Source organism: Hippocampus bargibanti, linkage group LG01, assembly GCF_051943395.1.
Source record: "Hippocampus bargibanti isolate YZ-2025 linkage group LG01, ASM5194339v1, whole genome shotgun sequence".
NCBI lineage: Eukaryota > Metazoa > Chordata > Actinopteri > Syngnathiformes > Syngnathidae > Hippocampus > Hippocampus bargibanti.
The window spans coordinates 4,346,768-4,370,042 of record NC_142734.1 but is presented as its reverse complement, the minus strand read 5'-3'; the positions used below and the strand labels follow the sequence as shown (position 1 = coordinate 4,370,042).

The 23,275-nt window shown below is 40.8% G+C and overlaps 1 protein-coding gene across 3 annotated transcripts in view; it reads left to right on the top strand.

The window, feature by feature from the left end:
* The window catches only part of plcg1 (phospholipase C, gamma 1), a 32,709-nt gene extending 9,459 nt beyond the window's left edge, over nt 1-23,250 (top strand). For 2 of the 3 annotated variants that reach the window (XM_088990958.1, XM_088990967.1), the window contains exons 11-33: nt 2,111-2,229; nt 2,601-2,686; nt 3,000-3,120; nt 3,316-3,484; nt 3,752-3,874; nt 4,107-4,208; nt 4,339-4,526; nt 5,368-5,568; nt 6,869-6,988; nt 7,094-7,274; nt 8,372-8,449; nt 8,524-8,627; nt 9,197-9,290; nt 9,368-9,440; nt 10,354-10,517; nt 10,657-10,753; nt 12,198-12,422; nt 12,502-12,650; nt 13,781-13,895; nt 16,007-16,168; nt 16,251-16,339; nt 17,084-17,346; nt 19,397-23,250. In XM_088990958.1, the coding sequence (XP_088847084.1) occupies nt 2,111-2,229; nt 2,601-2,686; nt 3,000-3,120; nt 3,316-3,484; nt 3,752-3,874; nt 4,107-4,208; nt 4,339-4,526; nt 5,368-5,568; nt 6,869-6,988; nt 7,094-7,274; nt 8,372-8,449; nt 8,524-8,627; nt 9,197-9,290; nt 9,368-9,440; nt 10,354-10,517; nt 10,657-10,753; nt 12,198-12,422; nt 12,502-12,650; nt 13,781-13,895; nt 16,007-16,168; nt 16,251-16,339; nt 17,084-17,346; nt 19,397-19,439 (3,066 nt within the window). In that variant the 3' untranslated portion in view covers nt 19,440-23,250. The remainder of the gene's footprint in view (nt 1-2,110; nt 2,230-2,600; nt 2,687-2,999; nt 3,121-3,315; nt 3,485-3,751; nt 3,875-4,106; nt 4,209-4,338; nt 4,527-5,367; nt 5,569-6,868; nt 6,989-7,093; nt 7,275-8,371; nt 8,450-8,523; nt 8,628-9,196; nt 9,291-9,367; nt 9,441-10,353; nt 10,518-10,656; nt 10,754-12,197; nt 12,423-12,501; nt 12,651-13,780; nt 13,896-16,006; nt 16,169-16,250; nt 16,340-17,083; nt 17,347-19,396) is intronic. The other variant, XM_088990975.1, reaches the window with a different exon arrangement.
* The last annotated feature ends 25 nt before the right edge of the window (nt 23,251-23,275 follow it).

Here is a 23,275-nt window from a genome sequence, read left to right as displayed (position 1 = left end):
TTGGCTTAAAACACCTCCCACACAATTAAAAAAAGATGACTACGGTGTCATGTGAGTGTATGCAGAAAGTGCCGGATGCACTCTGTGGTCGCCATGAAGTGGTGATTAAGCAAACAAGCAGACAATGGAGAGCACTTATGCAAATTAGTTTGTCTGAGTATGTGCTGTCTCTATTTGCATATGGCACTTAAATGGGATAGGATACATGCAACTGAACATGCCGCATTTTGCTGTTCTTTACATGTAAAAACTTGTCAGTAGTCTTCAATATTTTTATTTCTTATTTCTTATTTTTATATACAGTGAGACCTCAACTTACCAACACCTCAACTTACAAACTTTTCGTCTTACAAACGTCAAATTTCTGAAAATTAAACCTTATAATAAGCACTATTTTCATAATACACACCCACCACGGCTGGCGGAGTGATCTTCGGCGGAAGCACACGACCGAACAGCACCAGAGGTTAAGTTACCAACAGTCCTTATGGAAGGTGACTCTCCTTCCACTTTATTTTACAGCACAGTTTATTTCTTTAATTACAGTCGTCATGTAATGTGCTCACTTTCCAAACAGCAATTCCCTTTGACCTTCGACCTCCAACGCCATTCCATCAAGCCATAAATGACCATCACAAATGTAAATAAAGTGACTTTTTGATACAATGCAGTGTATTTCTTTCATTACAATACAATAGCACATTTATTATACATAGAATAAGGTATGTTGTGTGTAGTTTTAAGACTTATTTAGTTGAAAAGTATATTTTATGGAAACCCGGGAACGGATTATTCCCATTTTAATGGTTTCCTATGGGAATTTTTTTTTTAGATACACACTTTTCGCCTTACACACTCTCTGGGAACCAATTAAGTTCGTAAGTTGAGGTCTCACTGTATTCAGTTACTTTACACTTAAAAACTTGTAAACTGTCTTCGATTTTTTTTTTTTACTTTTTTAATATTCAGCAAAGGAAACAGTTGCTCGTTTTAGCATGCCGCTGGCGTCATGTGGAATCCTTGCATACCCAAAATCATCGCTTTCCAGGAGATCCCATAAAACAAGTTTGCTCAACCAATAACATAATCAAAGAGTGAGACATTTAAAAAATATAATGGTCAATAATCAAGAAGCAAAATTTGTACACAACCACATGTGGACTGACCAGGATAGATTTGTGCAAAAATGTAACATTTATCAGAATCTGAATCATCTTTATTGGCCAAGTATGTCGAACACGCTGCTCTAGTATCATCATAAAAACATAAATGACAAATGAGTACAACAGTAACCCAAATAGGACTGTATAGTGCCTCCATTTTTCTATCATTCTCATGCAGCGTGTTCTACCAAAGACAAATTCCTTGTGTGTTCTACATACTTGGCAATAAAGGTGATTCTGATTCTGAAGTATGGAGGACACTAATAAAGTCTAATCTAATTCCTTCGTGTAAATGGCACCTTTCAAGAATAACTATGAGACAATGTGCAAGGCATTAGGCAGACAGTGGTTCTAGTGAATACAGAGCTGGTGCTACAACGATTATCACGGGATGTTGTTCTGCAGGGTTGAGCAAACTTCCAAAGAGGCACTATACGGTTAGATTTGGGTTACTGTTTAGAGAGTGAATGGCTAAAATGTTTAAATGTCTGCTGGATTTGGTGTGCATGGATCGGTGCCTGAGGGGAGTCGCTGGAAAAGGTGGTGGGCAGGGTGCCGAGGGTCCAGTTAGAATTTTCTGCAACCTTGTCAACGCCAGCCATATATCAAACCACATTGAGTTTTATCCATTTGTACCATAGTTTTATATAACTATTTACATTTCTTTGTCCGCATGCTGTCCTTATTACGGCTGCCTTTCCTGTGCGTGTCGGCTCACCATTACCCATTACTCAGTCAAGCAGACCGCTCATTAAAGTCACACATTAACATTCGAAGATTTTGAAACTCTGTGAACACACAAGGAGCCCCACATTATGAGGCGCCCGCCTTGTGCTCGTGAAAATATTGTAGTTATGTGCAGCAGAGTCTTATTGGGTCTATTTTTTTTAACAGAATCATACTTGGTGAGTAAAATATTGTTGTTGCTTTTGATCTTGCATGTCTAGTTCCTGACGTACTTATTCTCCAAAGAGAACACCATCTGGGATTCCTCCTTGGACCAAGTAGGTCCAGAAAATATGAACAACCCTTTGTCCCATTACTGGATCTCCTCTTCCCATAACACGTAAGCTTGTTCCTTTTGTCACTTGCTGTTGTGTTCAGAGTACACTTTAGTTGGCTTCTTGTGAAACTTCCATGCTTTTTAACTGACTTCACCAATCAGGTTCAAGTGGATTATTCAGCAAATTCCACAATGTGGAAGGCCTACTTTTTATTCGGCATGTTTTCCTTCAATTGAAAAGTGTTTGAATATGAACTTCCTCTTTCAAAGAGCAGAATGACGGTAGTTGAGTTTGCATCTTTGCCCAAATCAATAAAGGAGAAACTGAGGAATTACCTTTGTGTGTGAGCGATGCCAGTCTGATTAGTGTTGAATGCTTCAGAGTGAAAGAGGTATGCATGCTATGACTTTTCACATGCTTATTTTATTTATAGGTACCTGACAGGAGACCAGTTTTCCAGTGAGTCGTCTCTGGAGGCGTATGCACGCTGTCTCAGGATGGGTTGTCGCTGTATTGAGTGTAAGTAAACACTGGCAGGTCATTTTTCCTACTACGTGTAGCTGCCGCACCCGTGCGCGCGTACACACACACAGAGTTGTTTTTCTAACTACCGTACATCAACATATATGTGAACTGGTCAAGCTGGTTTTCTTTGAATGCCAAAAAGTGTTATTTTGTAAATACAAAATGGAACACATCCCACAATGACTTTAAATTGCAAGTTGAGGTTCAAGCTCAATCTGTTGCTCCATGTTACTGTTTCCTTATTCTTTTTTTTTTTTTTACTGAATTTTGCAGTGTAGTAGCTTCAAATGTTTTTTTGTTGTTGTAGTGGATTGTTGGGATGGTCCAGATGGAATGCCAGTCATCTACCATGGGCACACCCTCACGACAAAGATCAAGTTCTGTGATGTGTTGACCACCATCAAAGAGCATGCATTTGTTACGTCAGAGTGAGTTCCCGGAGACTGTCAGCCTCTCTTCTGTGTCTTGCTCTTGGCGTCCCCGGTGATGTATGACAATGATAAATAGTGCAGAGAAACAATGTGACTTGAGGAAATTGTACATTGTGAGAAAATAAGATAAGAAATGGCACCTAAGTGCAGTGAAAAGGGGAGTTTTTACTTTCATTCTGATCTCTCCCACAGTTTTCCCATAATCCTGTCCATTGAGGACCACTGCAGTATTGTCCAGCAGAGGAACATGGCCACTTATTTTAAGAAACTCTTTGGAGACATGTTGCTGACCAAAGCAGTGGATATCACAGCGGATGGGCTACCCTCACCCAACCAGCTCAAGAAGAAGATCCTTATCAAGGTTGAGCGTGTTATGTCATTCAAAAAAAAAGCTTTGTACACACTGACAGTGTGTACAAAGTGGCTGCCTTAACAGCAGCTCCTATATTTTGTTGCTCTACTTCTTGCTTTCATAACTTTGCTGTTCGGAATTGGGAATTTCTCTATATTGAGACTAATCCATAGTTTCTTATCTTGAAAATTGCATCGTTTTTCATATTGCGATATTGTTGCAAATGCAAAGAATTGTTCATATTTACTTTCACTGCTCTCCTTATCCATGTGGCAGCACAAGAAGTTGGCTGAGGGCAGCGCATATGAGGAGGTGTCCACCTCCACTCCCTATTCTGAGAATGACATCAGCAACTCCATCAAAAATGGAATCCTATATTTGGAGGACCCGATCAATCATGTAACTGTCTTTGGAATAGGCTTAGACTCAACATACATCTTCCGGGATACGTTCGTAAAGTCTGCTCACTGTTTGTGTGTTTTTGTTAACGTTTAATTGTAACTTGCTTAAAACAAAATGTCTTTGAACTGCTTTTCCTAGTGGTCATATTTCTGTGCAACACATCGATGTTCTGAATAATTAATGGGGCTTCCGCATTTTGCCTCCCCATATCCTGTCCCTCTTGCTGCAGGAGTGGTATCCGCATTTCTTTGTCCTGACCAGCAGTAAGATCTACTACTCCGAGGAGACCTCGAGTAATCAGGGTAATGATGAGGAGGAGGAACATAGAGAGGTTAGTAGGTCTCATTTGACGTGAATACAGTCTTGGTGATATCTTTGCAACACTTATTGCATCAAATTCTCTCTTTTGGTCAGCGGTTTCAACTGTTTTATCACTCCCCCCGCCCCACACTACTTAACAGGTTTCCAATGGAATGGATCAGCATGTTACAGAAAAGTGGTTTCACGGAAAGTTGGGCGCAGGACGGGATGGGCGACAGATAGCTGAACGGCTTCTGTCAGAATACTGCCTCGAGACTGGAGCACCTGATGGCTCCTTCCTGGTTCGAGAGAGTGAGACCTTTGTGGGAGATTACACACTGTCTTTCTGGTATGTTCCACATGGGGAATTATATGTGGCTTCTGAAAAAAGTGATTTCAACAATTGAGAATTATAGACATGTTAATGCACAGTAAATGACCAACTATTTGGGGTCATTTTTGATTCGTTACAAATTGTAATTAACTTAATACATATGTTTTGATTACGCCTTTTTGAATTGGTATTTGGGACATCAAATTAAGACTGGATTGACACACAGATTCTTTCTCGTGCACATGCATGATTTTAATGTCATGTTGAGAGCATTGACTTTCCCTCTCAAAGCATTGACTTTGCATAAGTGGTGTCACGAACGGTGTAATCAATGAAAGCGATGGATTGAATGTATATGCTCAGTGTTTTCCATGACAGGATACTATTGACCAAAAACATTTGAAGGTCTAATGTATACGGATGGGCTCTACATGCACCCTGGAAACCTGCGACCCAAAAACAATACAATATACTGTAATTACAATATACTGTAATTAGATTAGATTAGACAAACCTTTATTTGTCTCACAGTGGAGAAATTTACATTTCACAGTGGCAAAACAAAATACAGGAGCTGCTGTAAAGGCAGCCACTCTCGCTGCGCCATCTTGAAGTGAAAAACAATCAAAAAAAAAAAAAGGAAAATTAAAAATAATGACACCGCTTTATACAGTATGCTGTGACTGCCTCGATAACTATGCCTTACTAGCAACGTACTGTCCTTCCTAGAAAGGTGTTCTTTTTTTTTCTTTTTATTTATTTTATGTATTATTTTTTTTTAAATACCAAACACATTAACTGGCATACTTACATATTGTCACATTTTTACTCTTCATAAATCCCATTTATTTTCCAGGCGCTCAGGACGAGTGCAGCACTGTCGCATTCACTCTCGTCAGGAGGCCGGCAGCCCAAAATTCTACCTGACTGACAACCTCGTATTTGACACACTCTTTGCGCTCATCAACCACTACCAGCAGGTGGCGTTGCGCTGCAACGAATTTGAGATGAAGCTGACTGAACCTGTGCCACAGACCAATGCCCATGAGAGCAAAGAGTGAGACTCATTCCCATATTAAGAATGACACCTTCTTTAGAGGGCTGCACTGTTTTTACAAACTTGAACTTAAACACATATTGCTTTGCAGGTATTTATGTAGCATACTCAGCGTACTATTTATGTAGTGTACTCAAAATTACCTGCAACACACTTTAAAAAAGTAGTGAGCATTGATGGGCAATCCTTAGGTTAACTCATTCACTGTCAGACATGTGCAAGAATGTGTCCACTGCAGCGCCAAGGTTTTTGTCATTGTCACTAAAATTCCAGGACCCACAGATTATAACGTTTTAGGACACCATAAACATTGAATGCAACGTTAAGAAATCTTTCAGCAGAAAAAGAGTTAATTCCTAAATTACATGGGTCTGGAGTTATATGAGCTTGAAATGAGGACGGGTGTCCAAAATACAATGTAATACATACATTTGGATTGTATAGCATGCTAAAAAGGGAAATGCTACCCCCTTGCGGAAAAGAAAAATCATTGCCAGTGGCCATGGCCAGTGCTTTATCGGCACCAAAGCATGAAAACAAAACCCGAACAAATTCGCGAATGCCGCTCTACGTCAGATTTTCAATTCCGGAATAGATTTGTGAATGTCAGTGAATGAGTTAAATGAGTTAACATGCATGCATTGTCAGCAGGAAAACGAATGGCAAAAGTGAGAACATCAAACCCCTGTACACTACCATTCTACTAAACTTAAAAAATATGCACAACGGAGATCAAATGATTTAAAATATTTTGTTTCATTGACAGTAATTAGTCAAGAGATTTTATTGAGCCACTGCGTCATACATTTACAGTGGTCACGTGATGTGACAGGGAGCAAGTTAGCTGGCTGACCAAATCGCCATACAGTATGAGGGAAGTATTATATGGCCTGATATATAATGTTGGGAATATATTGTGACTGAAAACCACTTACTGATACTGATTAATAACTCGTGCAAAGATTGGGTTGAATGAGCTACAACAATGTAAAAAGTCCATAATGGCACTCCAGAGATGTGCAGAATTAGCATAGTGTCGCTATGAAGTTGTAAGTCAACCGTTCAAGAAGTTACTGGCAGGGGGAAAGGAATGTCTGCTTGTTTTGGATGCGTTAATTCACTTGCGCTGACCAGAGGGAAGGTGCGGGAAAAGGTGGTTTCTGGGGTGAGTTAAGTTCAAGGGAATTAGATTGCACTTATTGTCATTCTTTCAGTGTGCAAGTCTTCGGGTGGATAGATTGTTCAGAAAATGAGAAAATCAATAAATACCTGTTCTAATCTTTGTTTGTGTGTGTTCCAGATGGTACCATGCAAACCTATCGAGAAGTCATGCTGAGAACATGCTGATGAGAGTTCCTAGAGATGGTGCTTTCCTTGTCAGGAAGAGAGCTGAGTCCAACTCATTTGCCATTTCCTTCAGGCAAGTCATTGACTTAATTAGCACATTTTGAGAACATGTAATGATAGATATTGATGAATTATGTAGCGCTAAGTAATTTATTTTATACCAATGGTTGCCGTGCAGGGCTGAGGGCAAGATTAAGCACTGTCGTGTACAGCAAGAAGGTCAAACTGTGGTGCTGGGCACTTCGGAATTTGACAGCCTTGTAGATCTCATCAGCTACTATGAGAAGCACCCTCTGTATCGTAAAATGAAGCTGCGATATCCCATCAACGAAGACACACTGGAAAAGATCGGCACTGCTGTGAGTAGAACAATGGGCTGACTTGAGATTCGTAACTACAAGGATGCATCTGGGCCGCACCCTTGCGGCATTTACACATTGACAGCCACTGGTGCGACTTTGGAACTCACAGTTTGTAGTCTATTACTATTAGCACGTTTTGCGACATGATCTGCCCCACATATGACATACAGTGAGACCTCAACTTACGAACTTAATTGGTTCCCAGACAGAGTGTGTAAGGCGAAAAGTGTGTATCTCAAAAAGAAATTTCCCATAGGAAACCATTAAAATGGGAATAATCCGTTCCCTGGTTTCCATAAAATATACTTTTCAACTAAATAAGCCTTAAGACTACTCACAACATACCTTATTCTATGCATAATAAATGTGTTATTGTATTGTAATGAAAGAAATGCACTGCATTGTATCATAAAGTCACTTTATTTACATTTGTGATGGTCATTTATGGCTTGATGGAATGGCGTCGGAGGTCAAAGAGAATTGCTGTTTGGAAAGAGGACATGAGGACTGTAATTAAAGAAATAAACTGTGCTGTAAAATAAAGTTTTATTTACCTTTTTGATGGTCGTCGATGGCTTATGGAAGGAGAGTCACCTTCCATAAGGACTGTTGGTAACTTAACCTCTGGTGCTGTTCGGTCGTGTGCTTCTGGCGAAGATCACTCCGCCAGCCGTGGTGGGTGTGTATTATGAAAATAGTGCCTATTATAAGGTTTAATTTTCAGAAATTTGATGTTTGTAAGACGAAAAGTTTGTAAGTTGAGGTGTGTGTAAGTTGAGGTCTCACTGTATTTCTGTTACGTATGTCTGTGTAAGCTCTCAGTCGTACAGGAGTGGTCCATCGATGAGAAGGTTTCTTCAGCCGTCATCTGTACTTCTTTGAAGGTGTTGGATGTTTGGCTTCTTATCCAAGAAGCTTCGTCAGCCAACCAAAATTGGGCCCCATCCATTTTAGAATTTGGCCAACTGGCCCCCTTTTTAATTTCCCAGATGAATCCTTGTAACGAAATATTTTGGCGAATTTTATGTGGCTCTCTAATGTTGTTCTAATGCAAGAATGACAGTCCAATTAAGAAACATCATATTGTGTGACAGGAGCCTGACTACGGGTCACTCTATGAGGGCCGAAATCCTGGCTTTTATGTGGAAGCCAATCAAATGCCTACCTTCAAGGTGAACGTCCACGATACTCTCCATCAGTTGAATTTCTTCGAACATTTCATTAACTTGCTCTCTGCTTTTCGCAGTGCACCGTAAGAGCAATGTATGAATATAAAGCCCAAAGAGATGATGAGCTCTCCTTCACAAAAAACGCCACCATCTCCAATGTGGACAAACAGGAAGGAGGATGGTGAGTTTGATAGACATTGTGGAAGGTGTTCTCATGCTTTTCTGGCTTGCGGCATGATTTTACAGGGATACCTCACCTCACAAATTCAATTGGTTCCCAGAAAGTGTGTGTAAGGCTAAAAGTTTGTCTGCCAAACATTTATTTCCCATAAGAAACCATTAAAAATTAGAATAATCCGTTCCCAGGTCCCCATAAAATATAATTTTCTACTAAATAAGCCTTAAAAGTGCACAAAATATATACCTTAGTTTATGTATAATAAATGTGCTATTGTATTGTAATTAAAGAAATTAACTGTACTGTATAGTAGTCGTTTTATTTACCTTTGTTATGGTCGTTGATGTAGTTGCCTCTTAATGATATCCGAGTGAAGTTGCCGTGCTTTCTCAGGGATAATACCCTCAGTCACACTGTCCCCTGCGCGCTGCTTTTCGTTAATCCAAATCAACAGAACACAACAGTTGAATTTAATGATCGTAAGGCAAAAAGTTTGTGAGCTAAAGCATTCATTAAACTGAGGTATCACCGTATTTAGTTTGCTGTCGCGTATAAAATGACCCTTCTGTCAGGTGGAAAGGGGACTGTGGAGGGAAAAAGCAGCTGTGGTTTCCTGCAAACTATGTGGAGGAGATCAGTCCGTCAGCCGCAGAACCGGACAGAAGTGTGAGGATTAAAGCCACTTGGCACTATGTGCGTCCTCAGCTTCACTCGTTTCACCTACGCGCCTCTTCCATGTCCAGCAGGAGATGACAGAAAACAGCCCACTCGGAGATCTGCTGAGAGGAAGTGTGGATGTCTCCTCCTGTCAAATCGGTGAGTGACAACCATCACCTTTTCCACTCCTTTTCCTGTTCAGCTCTGTGTTGCTTGCAATCACTGTGCCAAAAGGCCTCCTCCTTCCATGATTACAATCTACATTTCCAACAAGTTGTGCTGCTTCTGATTTGTGTTGTTCTAGTATTACCATAGCCCGGTTTTTGTCTGATTACAATGCTTTTGTTTCTTACTTATCAGCAATCTAGGTCCTGCGGCTTGGTAGGCCACACCTATTTTTGCATTTCTATAGCAACTGCTCACTGCATTTAGGATCTAAAAAAAAACGTTTTTGGCTGAGGTTTAGTCTCCCTCTAGCGGTACTCTGAAACTTTAACATTTCCTGCATTTCGTCACTCATGGGGTATTCAATTAAAATGTGTGATCCCATCAATACTTAATGATATAAAACATGTGAATTGAAGTGGAAATGTGGCATTTTAAGAATGAAATACATTACAGTGCATTCAAAAATGACACGGAATGCAATTTTCACATCACGTTTGACACCTGTGCCGCAATGTGAAATTTAGGTCCAAAAATTAAAAACCCTGCCATAGTGTGGCTTTAGCCACATTTGCTGTTGCTTAACCGGCTGGTAAATGTGCTCGTTCTCCACAACCAGCTCATTTAACCTGCTAGTTGAGTAGATGACAATAGTCAAACTCGTGGCTCTGTCCGAAGGGTTTTAACTTTCTATTTCCAGATAACCTATTTTTGGTTTGACGTCAATATCTACAAGAGTTCTGTACTTGGTGGTTTTTTTCTGTATTTTTACCTGCACCAAATATCACATAATTAATGATGTGAATTTTCAAGAATTGTGGCATCAAAATCTCTGTACATAAATGCAGAAGGGTTGCGCCAGTGTTATGGCCAATATTTTGGACTTCTACGTCTGTTTCCAAAACAGTTGTACGGACCGATGGAAAAGGAAGCAGGCCACATGTCTTCTCCCTGGTGCCAACTACAGCCATGCGGACTGGACCGGTGCTGGATGTCGCTGCCAGCAGTCAGGAGGAATTAAAGGAATGGGTTCTGAAGATCCGTGAGGTTGCAATGACTTCAGAGGCTAAGGTTTGTACGTCACACGACCTCTGCTTTTTTTGCACTGAGTCAGTCCATTCTGTGGCTTCAATCTGAGCTACGGATGTTTCAGATTGATTGTACAGTTTGCCTTCGTCTGCTCATGTCAGTTGTGTCTGCCTTTATATAGCTGGAAGAGGGAAAGATGATGGAGAGGAGAAAGAAGATTGCACTGGAATTATCCGACCTGGTTGTCTACTGTAGACCTGTGCCATTTGATGAAGACAGTAAGTCATACGCAGCTTTGAGACGTTGAAGATGCAGTGAACCACCACCTTACTGTGTCTGTGTGCGCACATGTTCTGAAAAGACAACATTTAACGTATTCACTGCCATTCCCGAATTAGTTCAGATTTTTATTTTTAATGCTGGGGGTGCCGATAAAGCGCTGGTCAGACTTCTGGCAATGCATTTTGTCCATGTTAGCACTTTGTTACAGCTTCAGCTGTTGTTAAAGCGCTATAAAATTCTATCTGTATTGTATTGTTTTTTTTTTTTGTACAGCCGTCCCCATTTCAAGCTCAGATAACTCCAGACCCATATAATTTAGGAATTAAGTATTTTACTCTGATGAAAGAAGGGAGTCTAAGGTCTCTAATGCTGCATTAAATGTTTATGGTAGTCCTAAAACTCAATATTCTGTGGGTCCTGCAATTTGAGTAAAAATACCCTGTCACTTGAGTGGACACATTTTTTGTACATTGTCTGGCAGTCAGTGAATGAGTTAAAAATGGCAGCACATTTTGAGCACTTTTTAATTCTACTTTTTTCGGCAGACAGAATATTGTGTTGTCATTTTAGAAACTGGTATGAAAGAAAGAAAAATATCCTGTTCTTTCCTAATCGGCATTTGAAAATAGCTTGTTTACACTCAAATCACCAGTCTCTGAAAAAATAAGAAGAATGTCATGCTTTTCCTTCATTTTTGGTTTTTGGTGACTTAATTAATATATCAGTCCTTCCTTTGTGTAGAACGAACATGATCAAAAACAATGAAAATGTGTTTTGGTGGCAAAATAACTTACCCATAATCATGTGCGTTCACAGCAACATTTTCACATTGAATACACTTTTTACAAACATTGGTCTGTTATAGGAACATGTGTATGTGTGTGAGTGTGCCTTTTATAATGTTACTGTAAAGTGTCCTTGAGAGTTTTGAAAGGTGCTTATAAATTAAATGTATTATTATAATGATTATTATTATTGGCATTATTATTATTGTAAATTTCTCCATTGCAAGACTAAGAAAAGCCAATGATGATGATGATGATATTATTATTATATTTTTGTCTTAGATTAGATTAAGTATTTATTTTGGGCCTTGTAATAAAGGTGATAAACATTTCTGCTTGTAGTTTTTACCCAAATAGAAGACCGACTGCTCTCTCAAATGGACGAAGTTAAACATTAAAGTGCATTCTGTGGCCCAAGAGGGTTACATGCACAAGACTCTGATGCACCCATTCATTAGAAGAGAAACAAAATGCAGTTGAGAAGAAAATTCATTGCTGGGATGCCACATAATGGTTTTATTTGACTGACATTTCCTTAATGAAATAATTCACATAAGCAATTGTTTGGGGGAAAAACAGGAGTCCTCACAGTTCATTGGTTCCAATGCCGGACAAACACAAGTTCACACTGCCCTTGATTCTCTGCATCCTCTAGAAATCGGCACGGAGCGCGCCTGTTTCCGGGATATGTCATCGTTTCCCGAGACCAAGGCAGAGAAATATGTCAATAAGATCAAAGGGAAAAAGTTCCTGCAGTACAATCGGCTGCAGCTGTCCAGGATCTACCCGCGAGGTCAGAGATTGGACTCGTCGAACTACGACCCTCTGCCCATGTGGCTGTGTGGCTCGCAGCTTGTAGCGCTTAACTTCCAGACAGCGGGTATGTCCCAGTTTACCCAGTTTCTCTATCAAGTCACAACATTTTTTTTTTTTTACGCTCATGCTCGTCTCCTATGCAGACAAACCCATGCAGATGAACCAGGCATTGTTCATGTTGAACGGTAGGAGCGGCTACGTACTCCAACCCCCCATCATGAGGGACGACAGCTTTGATCCCTTTGATAGACACACAGTGCGAGGCCTCGAGGAAGTCACTCTTCAGATCGAGGTAGGACTTACTGTGGGATGTCATGACGTTCGGGTTTTCATGCTGCGATTACCGTATTTTCTGGTGTATAAGGTGTACTCAAAAGCCTTGATTTTCCTTCGGTGACCCTGCGCCTTATATGTGATGTAATATGGAGCCACAACAGGCCTCTCAACTACCGTCAGCAGCCACCGACTCCATTTCCCCCTGTAGAAGAATTAGTGTGTAACCCCAGCCTTTACTTTCGCGCCTTATAATGTGGTGTGCATTTGGAAAGCCTTTTTATATGTATACTGTATGAATATATTATATTTGGAAGACCTTTCATTCGTTAAAGGTGCGTCTTCTCGTCCAGTGCGCCTTATATATGGGAAGATAATGAAAATACACCATTCATTGGGGGTGCGCCTGCGCCTTATAAACTGGAAAATATGGTACATTCTACCTGAGACTGGGTCGTTAGCACTCATTTACTCTTTCACTGCCATTCACAAATTTATTTATTATTAGTTTATTAGTTCGGGTTTTGGGTTTTCTTGAAGAGGTGCCGATAAAGCGCTGGTCAGACCTCTGGCAATGTTTTTCCCTTCCACAAGGGGGCAGCATTTGCCTTTGTTAGCGCTTTGTTCCAACTTCAGCTGTTGTTAAAGCATTATATAAACCAATATGTATGTATTGCATTGTATTTTAGACAGCTGCCCTCATTTCATGCTCATATTACTCCAGATCCATATAATTTAGGAATTAACTCTTTTTTTTATGAAAGAAGAGGCTAAGGTTTCTTACGCTGCATTGAATGATTATGTAGTCCTAAAACTCAATATTCTGGAATTTGAGTGACAATGACAAAAAACTTGGCACCAGAGCGGACACATTTTTGCACATCGTCTGGCAGTGAATGAGTTAAAAGAGTCAGTATCTGGACGAATGTTAAGTTTATTTCAGCTGATCTTGTTATCAGTCCATTTTTGTGAATATCTGATCAATAAATCTTCCCCCTGACCTCAATTTTGATCCAGCAAGCAGTTATTGCGCATCCAAAGTTATGTTATGAGCGATCTGAACTATTTTAACCTTGTGAAGCACAACATAAATTCTTTCCACGAGAAAGGTGATGTTAACAAAAAGCATTTTCATGTCTCTTTTTCAAGGTGTTGGGTGCAAGGCACCTCCCCAAGCACGGCCGTGGCATTGTTTGTCCTCTCATCGAGATTGAAGTGTGCGGGGCCGAGTATGACAGCACCAAGCAAAAAACCGATTCAGAAGGTGGGTATTGAATTGCAACGCAAACAGACATGAATCTCCTGTCGCTCCTGGACTGTCCGTCCATCCATTTTTCCCATCCGCTTATCCTCACATGAACAAAACTCACTTTTTCCATGACCAGCAGCGTACAGACACTCCCCAACTTACAAACAAGATAACGCTCCGAACGGTCGTTCGTAAGGTGAATTTGTTCGTAAGTTGCTTCAGGGCTGTATTTTGTATGGAATGCATGTTTAAAGGACAACCGACGCCTCCGGACAAGTTGTGTCCATAATTTGTAAAATCACTTCAAATGACGTCGACTGAGCGTATTTTACAAAGATTGCACCGCATATACAGTAAAGTCTCGTTATATCGATATTCAAGGGAGTCCGAAAAAATATCGATATAACCGGGACTATCGATATATCCGACCCTGTTTGCATGTAATTTTCTCCGTGCGTGCATAGAAATAGTATCGATATAACCGGGACTATCGATATATCCGATATCGATATAACGAGACTTGACTGTAGCTATATTTTGCGTTTTAAGACTTGCGCTGAATATTGAAAAGTCTTGTTTTCGAGTTGGTGACGATTCCAGACGAGACGTCACATCTGGAATGCCCCTGATCGAGAAAGTGACACACAATGCATTTTGGGCGCTTTTTTTGGTCTGAAAACATCATGTTGATGGCGAAATAAGAAGGAAAACACATATCGTTGTGTGTTGCACCAACACTACTATTTGATACTAGTTGACACAAATTCCCAGCAGACAAATCAGCCCATTTCCAACGGAGGTTGGGCGCCATCTTGTGCATTTTCTGGGATGCTACATTGGAGTCCAGACACCTCAAAATGAGATGGAAGGACTCCTTTAATCGATTGCAAACATTTATGCTTTCCTCTTCAGAACTATTTGAATCATATTCATAACTGGATGAGTAACAAGAAAGCATCTTCTCCGGCTCTGAAGCCATTGTTTTGATTCTGGAGTATCCTGGCGTGACCGTCTGAAAATCGCCATTTCGAAGCATTATTATAAGATTATTTAGTATTTAGAAATATTTTTCAGTGAGAGGCACGCACGCACACGCACGTGATATCAACACAATGTCAGAATGTATTATTGAAAATAATTTTCTGACAACACCACCATTAATATGAATAGTTTTGCGTTCCTCATGATTGGTAAAAAAAAATCCAGACAAATGATACGAATGAAAGTCAACTTCCCGAGTCCATACGCAAAGTTACTTACTGCTTGCTAGCCTGCACACTGCTCATTAGCTTGCACGCTAGCTTTCTGCTGCCTCTCAGCATATTGATGCTAACGTTACCATGGGGCTTGTCAAAGTGCCACTCACATGCGACTTGTTTCATTGCAAATTAGAATCACGGCAGAACGTCTTCTCTCCACAAAGGCGAATCCTTCGGTCCAATCAACCTGAAGTGTACGATACTCATCAGGCTTATTTAATAAGGGGCGTTTACCTGTTTCGACATCAACGGCCACCTGCAATCATCAAATGAGCCATATATGGCTCACGAGCCATAGGTTCCCAACCCCTGGTTTCTCACTGAAAAACATTTCTAAATACTAAATAATCTTATAATAATGCTTCGAAATGGCGAGTTTCAGACGGTCACGCCAGGATACTCCAGAATCAAAACAATGGCTTCAGAGCCGGAGAAGATGCTTTCTTGTTACTCATCCAGTTATGAATATGATTCAAATAGTTCTGAAGAGGAAAGCATAAATGTTTGCAATCGATTAAAGGAGTCCTTCCATCTCATTTTGAGGTGTCTGGACGAGTCATTGTGTTTTGGTTGTTGACTAAAGTCTCGTTATATCGATATTCAAGGGAGTCCGAAAAAATATCGATATAACCGGGACTATCGTTATATCCGACCCTGTTTGCATGTAATTTTCTCCGTGCGTGCATAGAAATAGTATCGATATAACCGGGACTATCGATATATCCGATATCGATATAACGAGACTTTACTGTATAATGAACACAATGTTTTAAAAATGATGAACATTCATTTTTCTAATTGTGATTTCGGTGTTGTTGCGCTTAATTCATACTTTTGTCTGTTGTACTCCTTCTCCGTCACTCACAGCTGATAACGGCCTCAACCCCACATGGCCCAGAAAGCCGTTCCAGTTTGCAGTCAGCAATTCGGCCTTTGCTTTCCTGCGCTTTGTGGTCTACGAAATCGACATGTTCAGTGACCAGAACTTTCTGGCTCAGGCCACGTTCCCGATTCATAGCCTGAAGACGGGTACGCATGGCAGCGTTCCCTTTGTGCCATTCGCTAGCATAAAAAAAAAACATGACCAATTGTTTTCTTTTCATTGTGCCAGGTTATCGATCTGTCCCTTTGAAGAACAGCTTCAACGAGGATCTCGAGTTGGCTTCATTGTTGGTCCACATGGTCATCGTCAGAGGAAGAGTGAGTAAACCATTATCAGGTTGGATTGGATTAGCCTTTATTAGTGTCGCAGTGGAGAAATTTACATTTCACGGCAGCAAAGTGATGAATGGAAGAGGAAAGGAAAGAAAGAAGTAGAAAAACAACATACAGGAGCTGCTGGAAAGGCAGTCACTCTCACGGCGCCACCATATTCGGGCCTCTTTGAGTTTGTTCTCTGATGAAGGAGGAGCATCTAAGGCACAGGTGTCAAAGTCAAGGCCCGCGGGCCAAATCCGGACCTCCACATCATTTTTTTCGGCCCGCGAAAGCAAATCAAACTTGTTAAATTCCATGATGATTGCTAAAATCTGAGCCAAAATTTCATATTTTTGGATGTCAACCACAATAAAAGTCATTATTCTTGATTTCAGATTTGAAAACGAGTTATTCATTAATTTGCTGTGTGCTCTATATGTAATATTTGAAGGGATTTAAACATTCTAATGGGTCTAAATGGCCCTCGAGAGGAAACCATAACTCACAATGTGGCCCGCGGCAAAAAATTACTTTGACACCCCTGATCTAAGGTTTCTTACACCGCATTGAATGTTTATGTAGTCCTAAAACTCAATATTCTGCAATTCGAGTGGCAATGACAAAAACCCTGGCACTGGCCTGGACACTTTTTTTTTCACAGCCGGCATTGAATGAGTTAACATTCTCCGTTTGTTTAGAATCCTCCCAGGATTTCCAATTTCCCACGTAACGCATTCCCATCCCCAGGATGAAAATGGCGAGATGGTGTGCCCGTTCTCCATGAGCTCGCCGAGTGCCGCGTTAGCTCACGCGGGACGAGAACGTTTCGGAGAGCACGGCTCGGCGTCGTCCGTCACGTCCGTGTCGCCCGTGCCGCAGTCGCCCGCCCAGGCCGCGGGCACCTACAGGGGCCGGGAAGGCTCCTTCGACTCGCGCTACCAGTCGCCGCTCGATGACTTCAGGGTGTCGCAGGAGCCGCTGCTCGACCACATGGACGCGCAGAGCAGAAGGTGCAGCGAGGAACGTTCAAACCTCTTCATACACGTCTACTTTGTTGCGTCATTCGCCACAAACGCTTCTGAACTCTGTTTATAATTCCCTTCTCGTGTGTCATTATTATCAGAGGATGTTGCTTTGATGTCTTTTTTTTAATGTCACGTCATTATAATGGACGAGTTCTTCCCTAAAAATGGCATTTTGGGAAAGTTGCTACCGTGATAATGACGCTGGGCTCGAACACGAGGATGGACAAATCAAATGTTGGTTACGGGTGGGGGGGTGGGGGGGGGGGGGTATTACACAGGTCCTTACTGTTCCCAATCAACTGTATGACAAAACGGTTGTTTTAAATATGGACAGAATATGTACATATGTCTTTTTTGGACTGAACCAATGTACATCACAATTTATTGAAAAGAGATGCATCTATCTATATCTCTCTATCTCTCTATCTCTATTTATCTCTATCTAGCCATCTCGGTCTATTTATCTATATCGAGCTATCTCTATTTAGCTAGCTAGATATCTAGCCATCTCTATCTATTTCTCTATTGAGCTATCTCTAGCTAGCTAGCTAGCTATCTATAGCTAGCTAGCTAGCTTTCTAGCCATCTCTGTCTATTTATCTCTATCGCGTTATCTCTAGCTAGCTAGCTATCTAGCCATCACTATATCTATCGAGCTATATCCAACTAACTAGCTAGCTAGCTACCTAGCTATCTCTAGCTATCTAGCCATCTCTATATCTCTATCGAGCTATCTCTAGCTAGCTAGCTATCTAGCCATCACTATATCTATCGAGCTATATCTAACTAACTAGCTAGCTAGCTATCTCTAGCTATCTAGCCATCTCTATATCTCTATCGAGCTATATCTAACTAGCTAGCTACTTAGCCATCCTATCTGTTTATCTCTATTGAGCTATCTCTAGCTAGTCAGCTACCTAGCTAGCTATATCTATCTAGCTAGCTATCTAGCCATCTCTCTGTTTATCTCGATTGAACTATCTCTAGCTAGCTATGTCTAGGTAGCAAGCCAGCCATCTCTATCTATATGTCTATCGAGCTATCTCTAGCTAACTAGCTATCTATCTCTGTCTAGCTAGCTATCTAGCCATATCTATCTCTACCGAGCTATCTCTATCTAGCTAGCTAGCTACCTAGCTATCTCTAGCTATCTAGCCATCTCTATATCTCTATCGAGCTATCTCTAGCTATCTAGCCATCTCTGTCTATCTCTATCGAGTTATCTCTAGCTAGCTAGCTATCTAGCCATCACTATATCTATCGAGCTATATCTAACTAACTAGCTAGCTAGCTATCTCTAGCTATCTAGCCATCTCTATATCTCTATCGAGCTATATCTAACTAGCTAGCTACCTAGCCATCCTATCTGTTTATCTCTATTGAGCTATCTCTAGCTAGCCAGCTACCTAGCTAGCTATATCTAGCTAGCTAGCTATCTAGCCATCTCTCTGTTTATCTCGATTGAACTATCTCTAGCTAGCTATGTCTAAGTAGCAAGCCAGCCATCTCTATCTATATGTCTATCGAGCTATCTCTAGCTAACTAGCTAGCTATCTCTGTCTAGCTAGCTATCTAGCCATATCTATCTCTACCGAGCTATCTCTATCTAGCTAGCTAGCTACCTAGCCATCTCTATCTCTATTGAGCTATCTCTAGCCAGCTAGCTATCTCTATCTAGCTAGCTAGCTAACTAGCCATATCTATCTCTACCGAGCTATCTCTATCTAGGTAGCTAGCTATCTAGCCCTCTCTATTTACCTCTAGCTATCTATCTATCTAGCCATCTGTTATTTGTTTTTTTTATTTTGTTTTGTTTTTTTACTTTGTTACTTCCGGGTTGAGTGAACGCTGGCGCGTGTGGCTGCCGCTGCTCAACCGCAGAAAAAACATCCTGTGACTGTAAAGTGTCCTTGAGAGTTTTGAAAGGCGCTTATAAATAAAATGTATTATTATTATTATTATTATTATTATTATTATTATTATTATTATACAAGGTCTCAAAAATGCTGACGGTCACTCTTTGTCCCCTTTTCAGGATGCTGCGGCGGACCAGAGTGGGCGGAGAGAACCGCGTGTGAATCAAAAACCCAAACCAACCGCACCTCGAGCTGAACCTGCACCCCCCACCCCCACGCCCAATCATCACGCCTTTGCCCGTACTGATGATGTCACTGACTGCTGTGAAGGCTGTTTCCATGGAAACGCCACCACCGCTTTGGCCTACATTTCAGGCAGCTCATTTGCTCCCCACGCCAGCCAACTTCGAGGGAAGGAGACACCAGAGAAGAGGCTGGTTGCAAACAGGAAGAGGTGGGGGAAAAAAAAAAAAGACATTGCAGGTATTTGGAGAAAAGTTTCAAAATGTCTCCTGTTGCGGGCTGTTTACTCATCTCTGTGTGTGAAAATGTATTTATTCCTGCTGTGCTGTCGGCTAGAGGACAGCGGCTCCCGACCTGCTCTCAAAGAGCTCCCGTCTACCCTCATTTTAAATATTTAAACATTCATAATGTGATTTTTTTTTCTTTCTTTTTTTATGTAAATGTGTAAAACACGAGGGCTCCGCGACTGTTTTTTAACATTTCTCTTTGCGCTTCAGGGGATGATATGTACCTACGCTTTACATATTTTTTTTTTTTTTTTTTGGGTGTTGAAAGGCATCAGGAAGAAGTCATACAGCAGACGCAGCCATTTTGTTTTTTGTTACATTCCCAAAAAAAAAATCACAAACCTGCATGTGATTGCGCGGTTGATCTTGCCGCTCGATCCTTTAACCCATTTTTTTGCCACGTTGTCGTTATGGTTTCCTCCCGAGGGCCGTTATGGATTTGGGGAAGCCATTAGAATGTTTATAATAATAATAACAATAATACATTTCTTTTATAAGCACCTTTCAAAACTCTCAATGTCACTTTACAGTCACAGTTTTTCTGTGGGTGAGCAGCGGCAGCCACACGCGCCAGCATTCACTCAACCCGGAAGTAAATCAAATGGATACAACGCTAGCCAGCTAGCTTATAGATAGAAAATTAGCTAGCTAATAGATAGTAAGCTAGCTAGCTAATATTATGTTAGACAGCTAATAGACAGGCAATAGACAGAAAATAGATAGCTGGGTGGCTAGCTAGATAGGTAGATAGACTTTCATAATTTCTGATGTAACAGGAACCCTAACCATGAATAATGGTGAACATCTTGTCTCACTGCTAATTATTAGTGGCTAGGCGCTAGCTAGCTAGCTAACAGACAGCTAATAGATAGCTAGTAGCTAATAGATAGCCAGCTAATAGATAGCCAGCTAATAGACAGCTCATAGATATCTAGTCAGTCGGATAGATAGCTAATCGATAGCCAGCTAATAGATAGCCACCAGCTAGGCAGCTAATAGACGGCTCATAGCTATCTATGTTTATAATAATAATAATAATAATAATAACAATAATACATTTCTTTTATAAGCAAGCATTAGAAATGAAGGGATACCCATTTCAAGGTAACATCGGAGCATCGTCATCGAATTGCGAGTCGTTTTACTTTATTTGAATGTTATCGTGGCCATTTTATATTTCAGTTAGTGGCGTACATTTCCGGGTTGCGAGTCTGTCTGCCGCTGCTCACCCGCAGGAAAAAAAAATGCTTATCCTGTGCCTGGAAAGTGCCCTTCAGAGTTTTGAAAGGCGCTTATAAATACAATGTATTATGATTATTGTTATTAACGAATACAGGTGACATCCGACTTATGACCACCTCGACTTACGACCACCCGTACTTACGACCACGACCTCCAGACCCTATTTTTAACATTTTAATTCTACGCCTGGCACCGCAACGCGCTAGCAGGCCGGCAACGTGTACGACAATTTTGGCCATCCAGCATCTCACTCTCGCACAGCAATCGACTGTGTGATGGCACCGGAGAGGGGGAGTTTGCGAGTCATTTTTCCTCCGAGTCTCTATTCAACGTATTAAATGGATTTCGACTTACGACCGTTTGGTCAGAACGGAACTCCGTCATAAGTCGGATGTTACCTGTAACTAGTTTTCAGACCTGAAGTCAAGAATAATGACTGTTATTGTGGTTTACATCCAAAAATATGACATTTTGGTTAGCATTTTAGCAAGCATCATGGAATTTCACACGTTTGATTTGCTTTCGCGGGCCGAAAAAAAAGATGTAGCGGGCCGGATTTGGCCCCCGGGCCTTGACTTTGACACCTGTGCTTACAATTGGCTTCGTGAGGGCATAATCTGCCATTAAAGCCCTTCGCTATCATAGTGAAAGCACTATTGCGTCAACATTTTGCTCATTCCTTGGTTTAGCTAACCTGTAAGAATGGGACAAAAAAACCTGCCATATTCAAATGCTTCGTCCCACCTCGTTTTAGGGCGTTCAGGTTGGACTGATGCTACGATTTCATTTAAATGTCGAATGTTCTTCGTTCGCTTTTTTTTTTTTTTTAATGTACATCCTGGTGCCTCCATTGGGTTCACACGGAGCTTGCCTTCAACTCTGCCCATTTGTTATCTCTCTTTCATGATGTATATTCAGTATTGTTACTCAGTGTAACGCCACTGAGACTCCCAAGCCATAAGGCATCAAGTGTTATGCCACAGAAAGACTTTTAGTATCATGTGTGAGAGCGTGCGTGTGAGAGCTATACTGCGTACCCCACCACCTGTCAATGGTGCAGTACTGCAAAATGTCTGTCTACATGCACCCTCGCATTCACTTTGTACACATTGGTTTTGACTGACAGGGTTTCAGCATTACGTGATGACAACGCGTTTCCTGTTGCCCTTTAAACGTTTTTTTTTTTTGGGGGGGGGGTTGTTCTCCAATGGTTTCATGCAATTGGATATAAAGAGGTCAAATACAGTGAGACATCGGTTTACGAACCCCTTGGCTTACGAGCTTTTCGGTTTACGAACGTTACATTTATGAACATTTTACCTTGGCATACAAACTATTTTTCGGGATACACACGGAGCTGTCACAATGAGTGATGTGTCGTTTGCGACAGAGAGAGAGAGAACACACACACGAAAGGGAGATGAAAGTTTTTAAACCAAAAAATAAAATAAAAAAACATTTGAAAAAACCTTAGAAAATGGATAGAAAACAGTGAAATTTAGACTCGTTTCAACTTTGAAAATTCATAAGCAGAGTGTAGACTGGAAGGTTAAAATATCCCATCAATCAGGCTCCACAAATAACCCGCACAAGTCATCTGTACACTTGATGCAAAAAGCTATCAATCCAGCTAAGCAGATCACAACTGATGAAGAACTAGATACAATTATCACACCTGCAAGCGATCATTCCTCAAGATGGTGAAATAAGAAGGTTATGTTCCTCATCAAGTGTTTAATGCTGAGGAAACCGGACACTCCATTCCATCAAGCCATTAACAACCATCACAAAGGTAAATAAAATGACTTTATTGTACAATAGTTTATTTCTTTAATCATAATACTATAGCACATTTATTATACATAAAATAATGTCTATTTTGTGTAATTTTAAGGCTTAGAAAGTAGAAAATTGTGTTTTTATGTGGACCTGGGAACGCATTATTCTCATTTTAATGGTTTCCTATGGGAAATTATTTTTTGGGATACACACTTTTTCGCCTTATACACTCTGTCTGGGAACCAATTAAGTTCGTAAGCCAAGGTATCACTGAACATGAGAATCTCCCAAAGCCTGCTTTTAGGATATATCTGCTCTGCAAAGAACTCCCCTCAGTGTCTTTTTTTTTTGTTTCGTCGCTTGACAGTCTTGCCTTTCTGTAAACGTGCCTAAAAAAGAACTATGGAGAGGAAGAGTAATCATTTTAATTTAGCCTTTCGTAAGAAACATATTAAAGCCTGAGAATAAAATACTACTTCATACTTGCTTTGTCTTTTGTCGAATCAT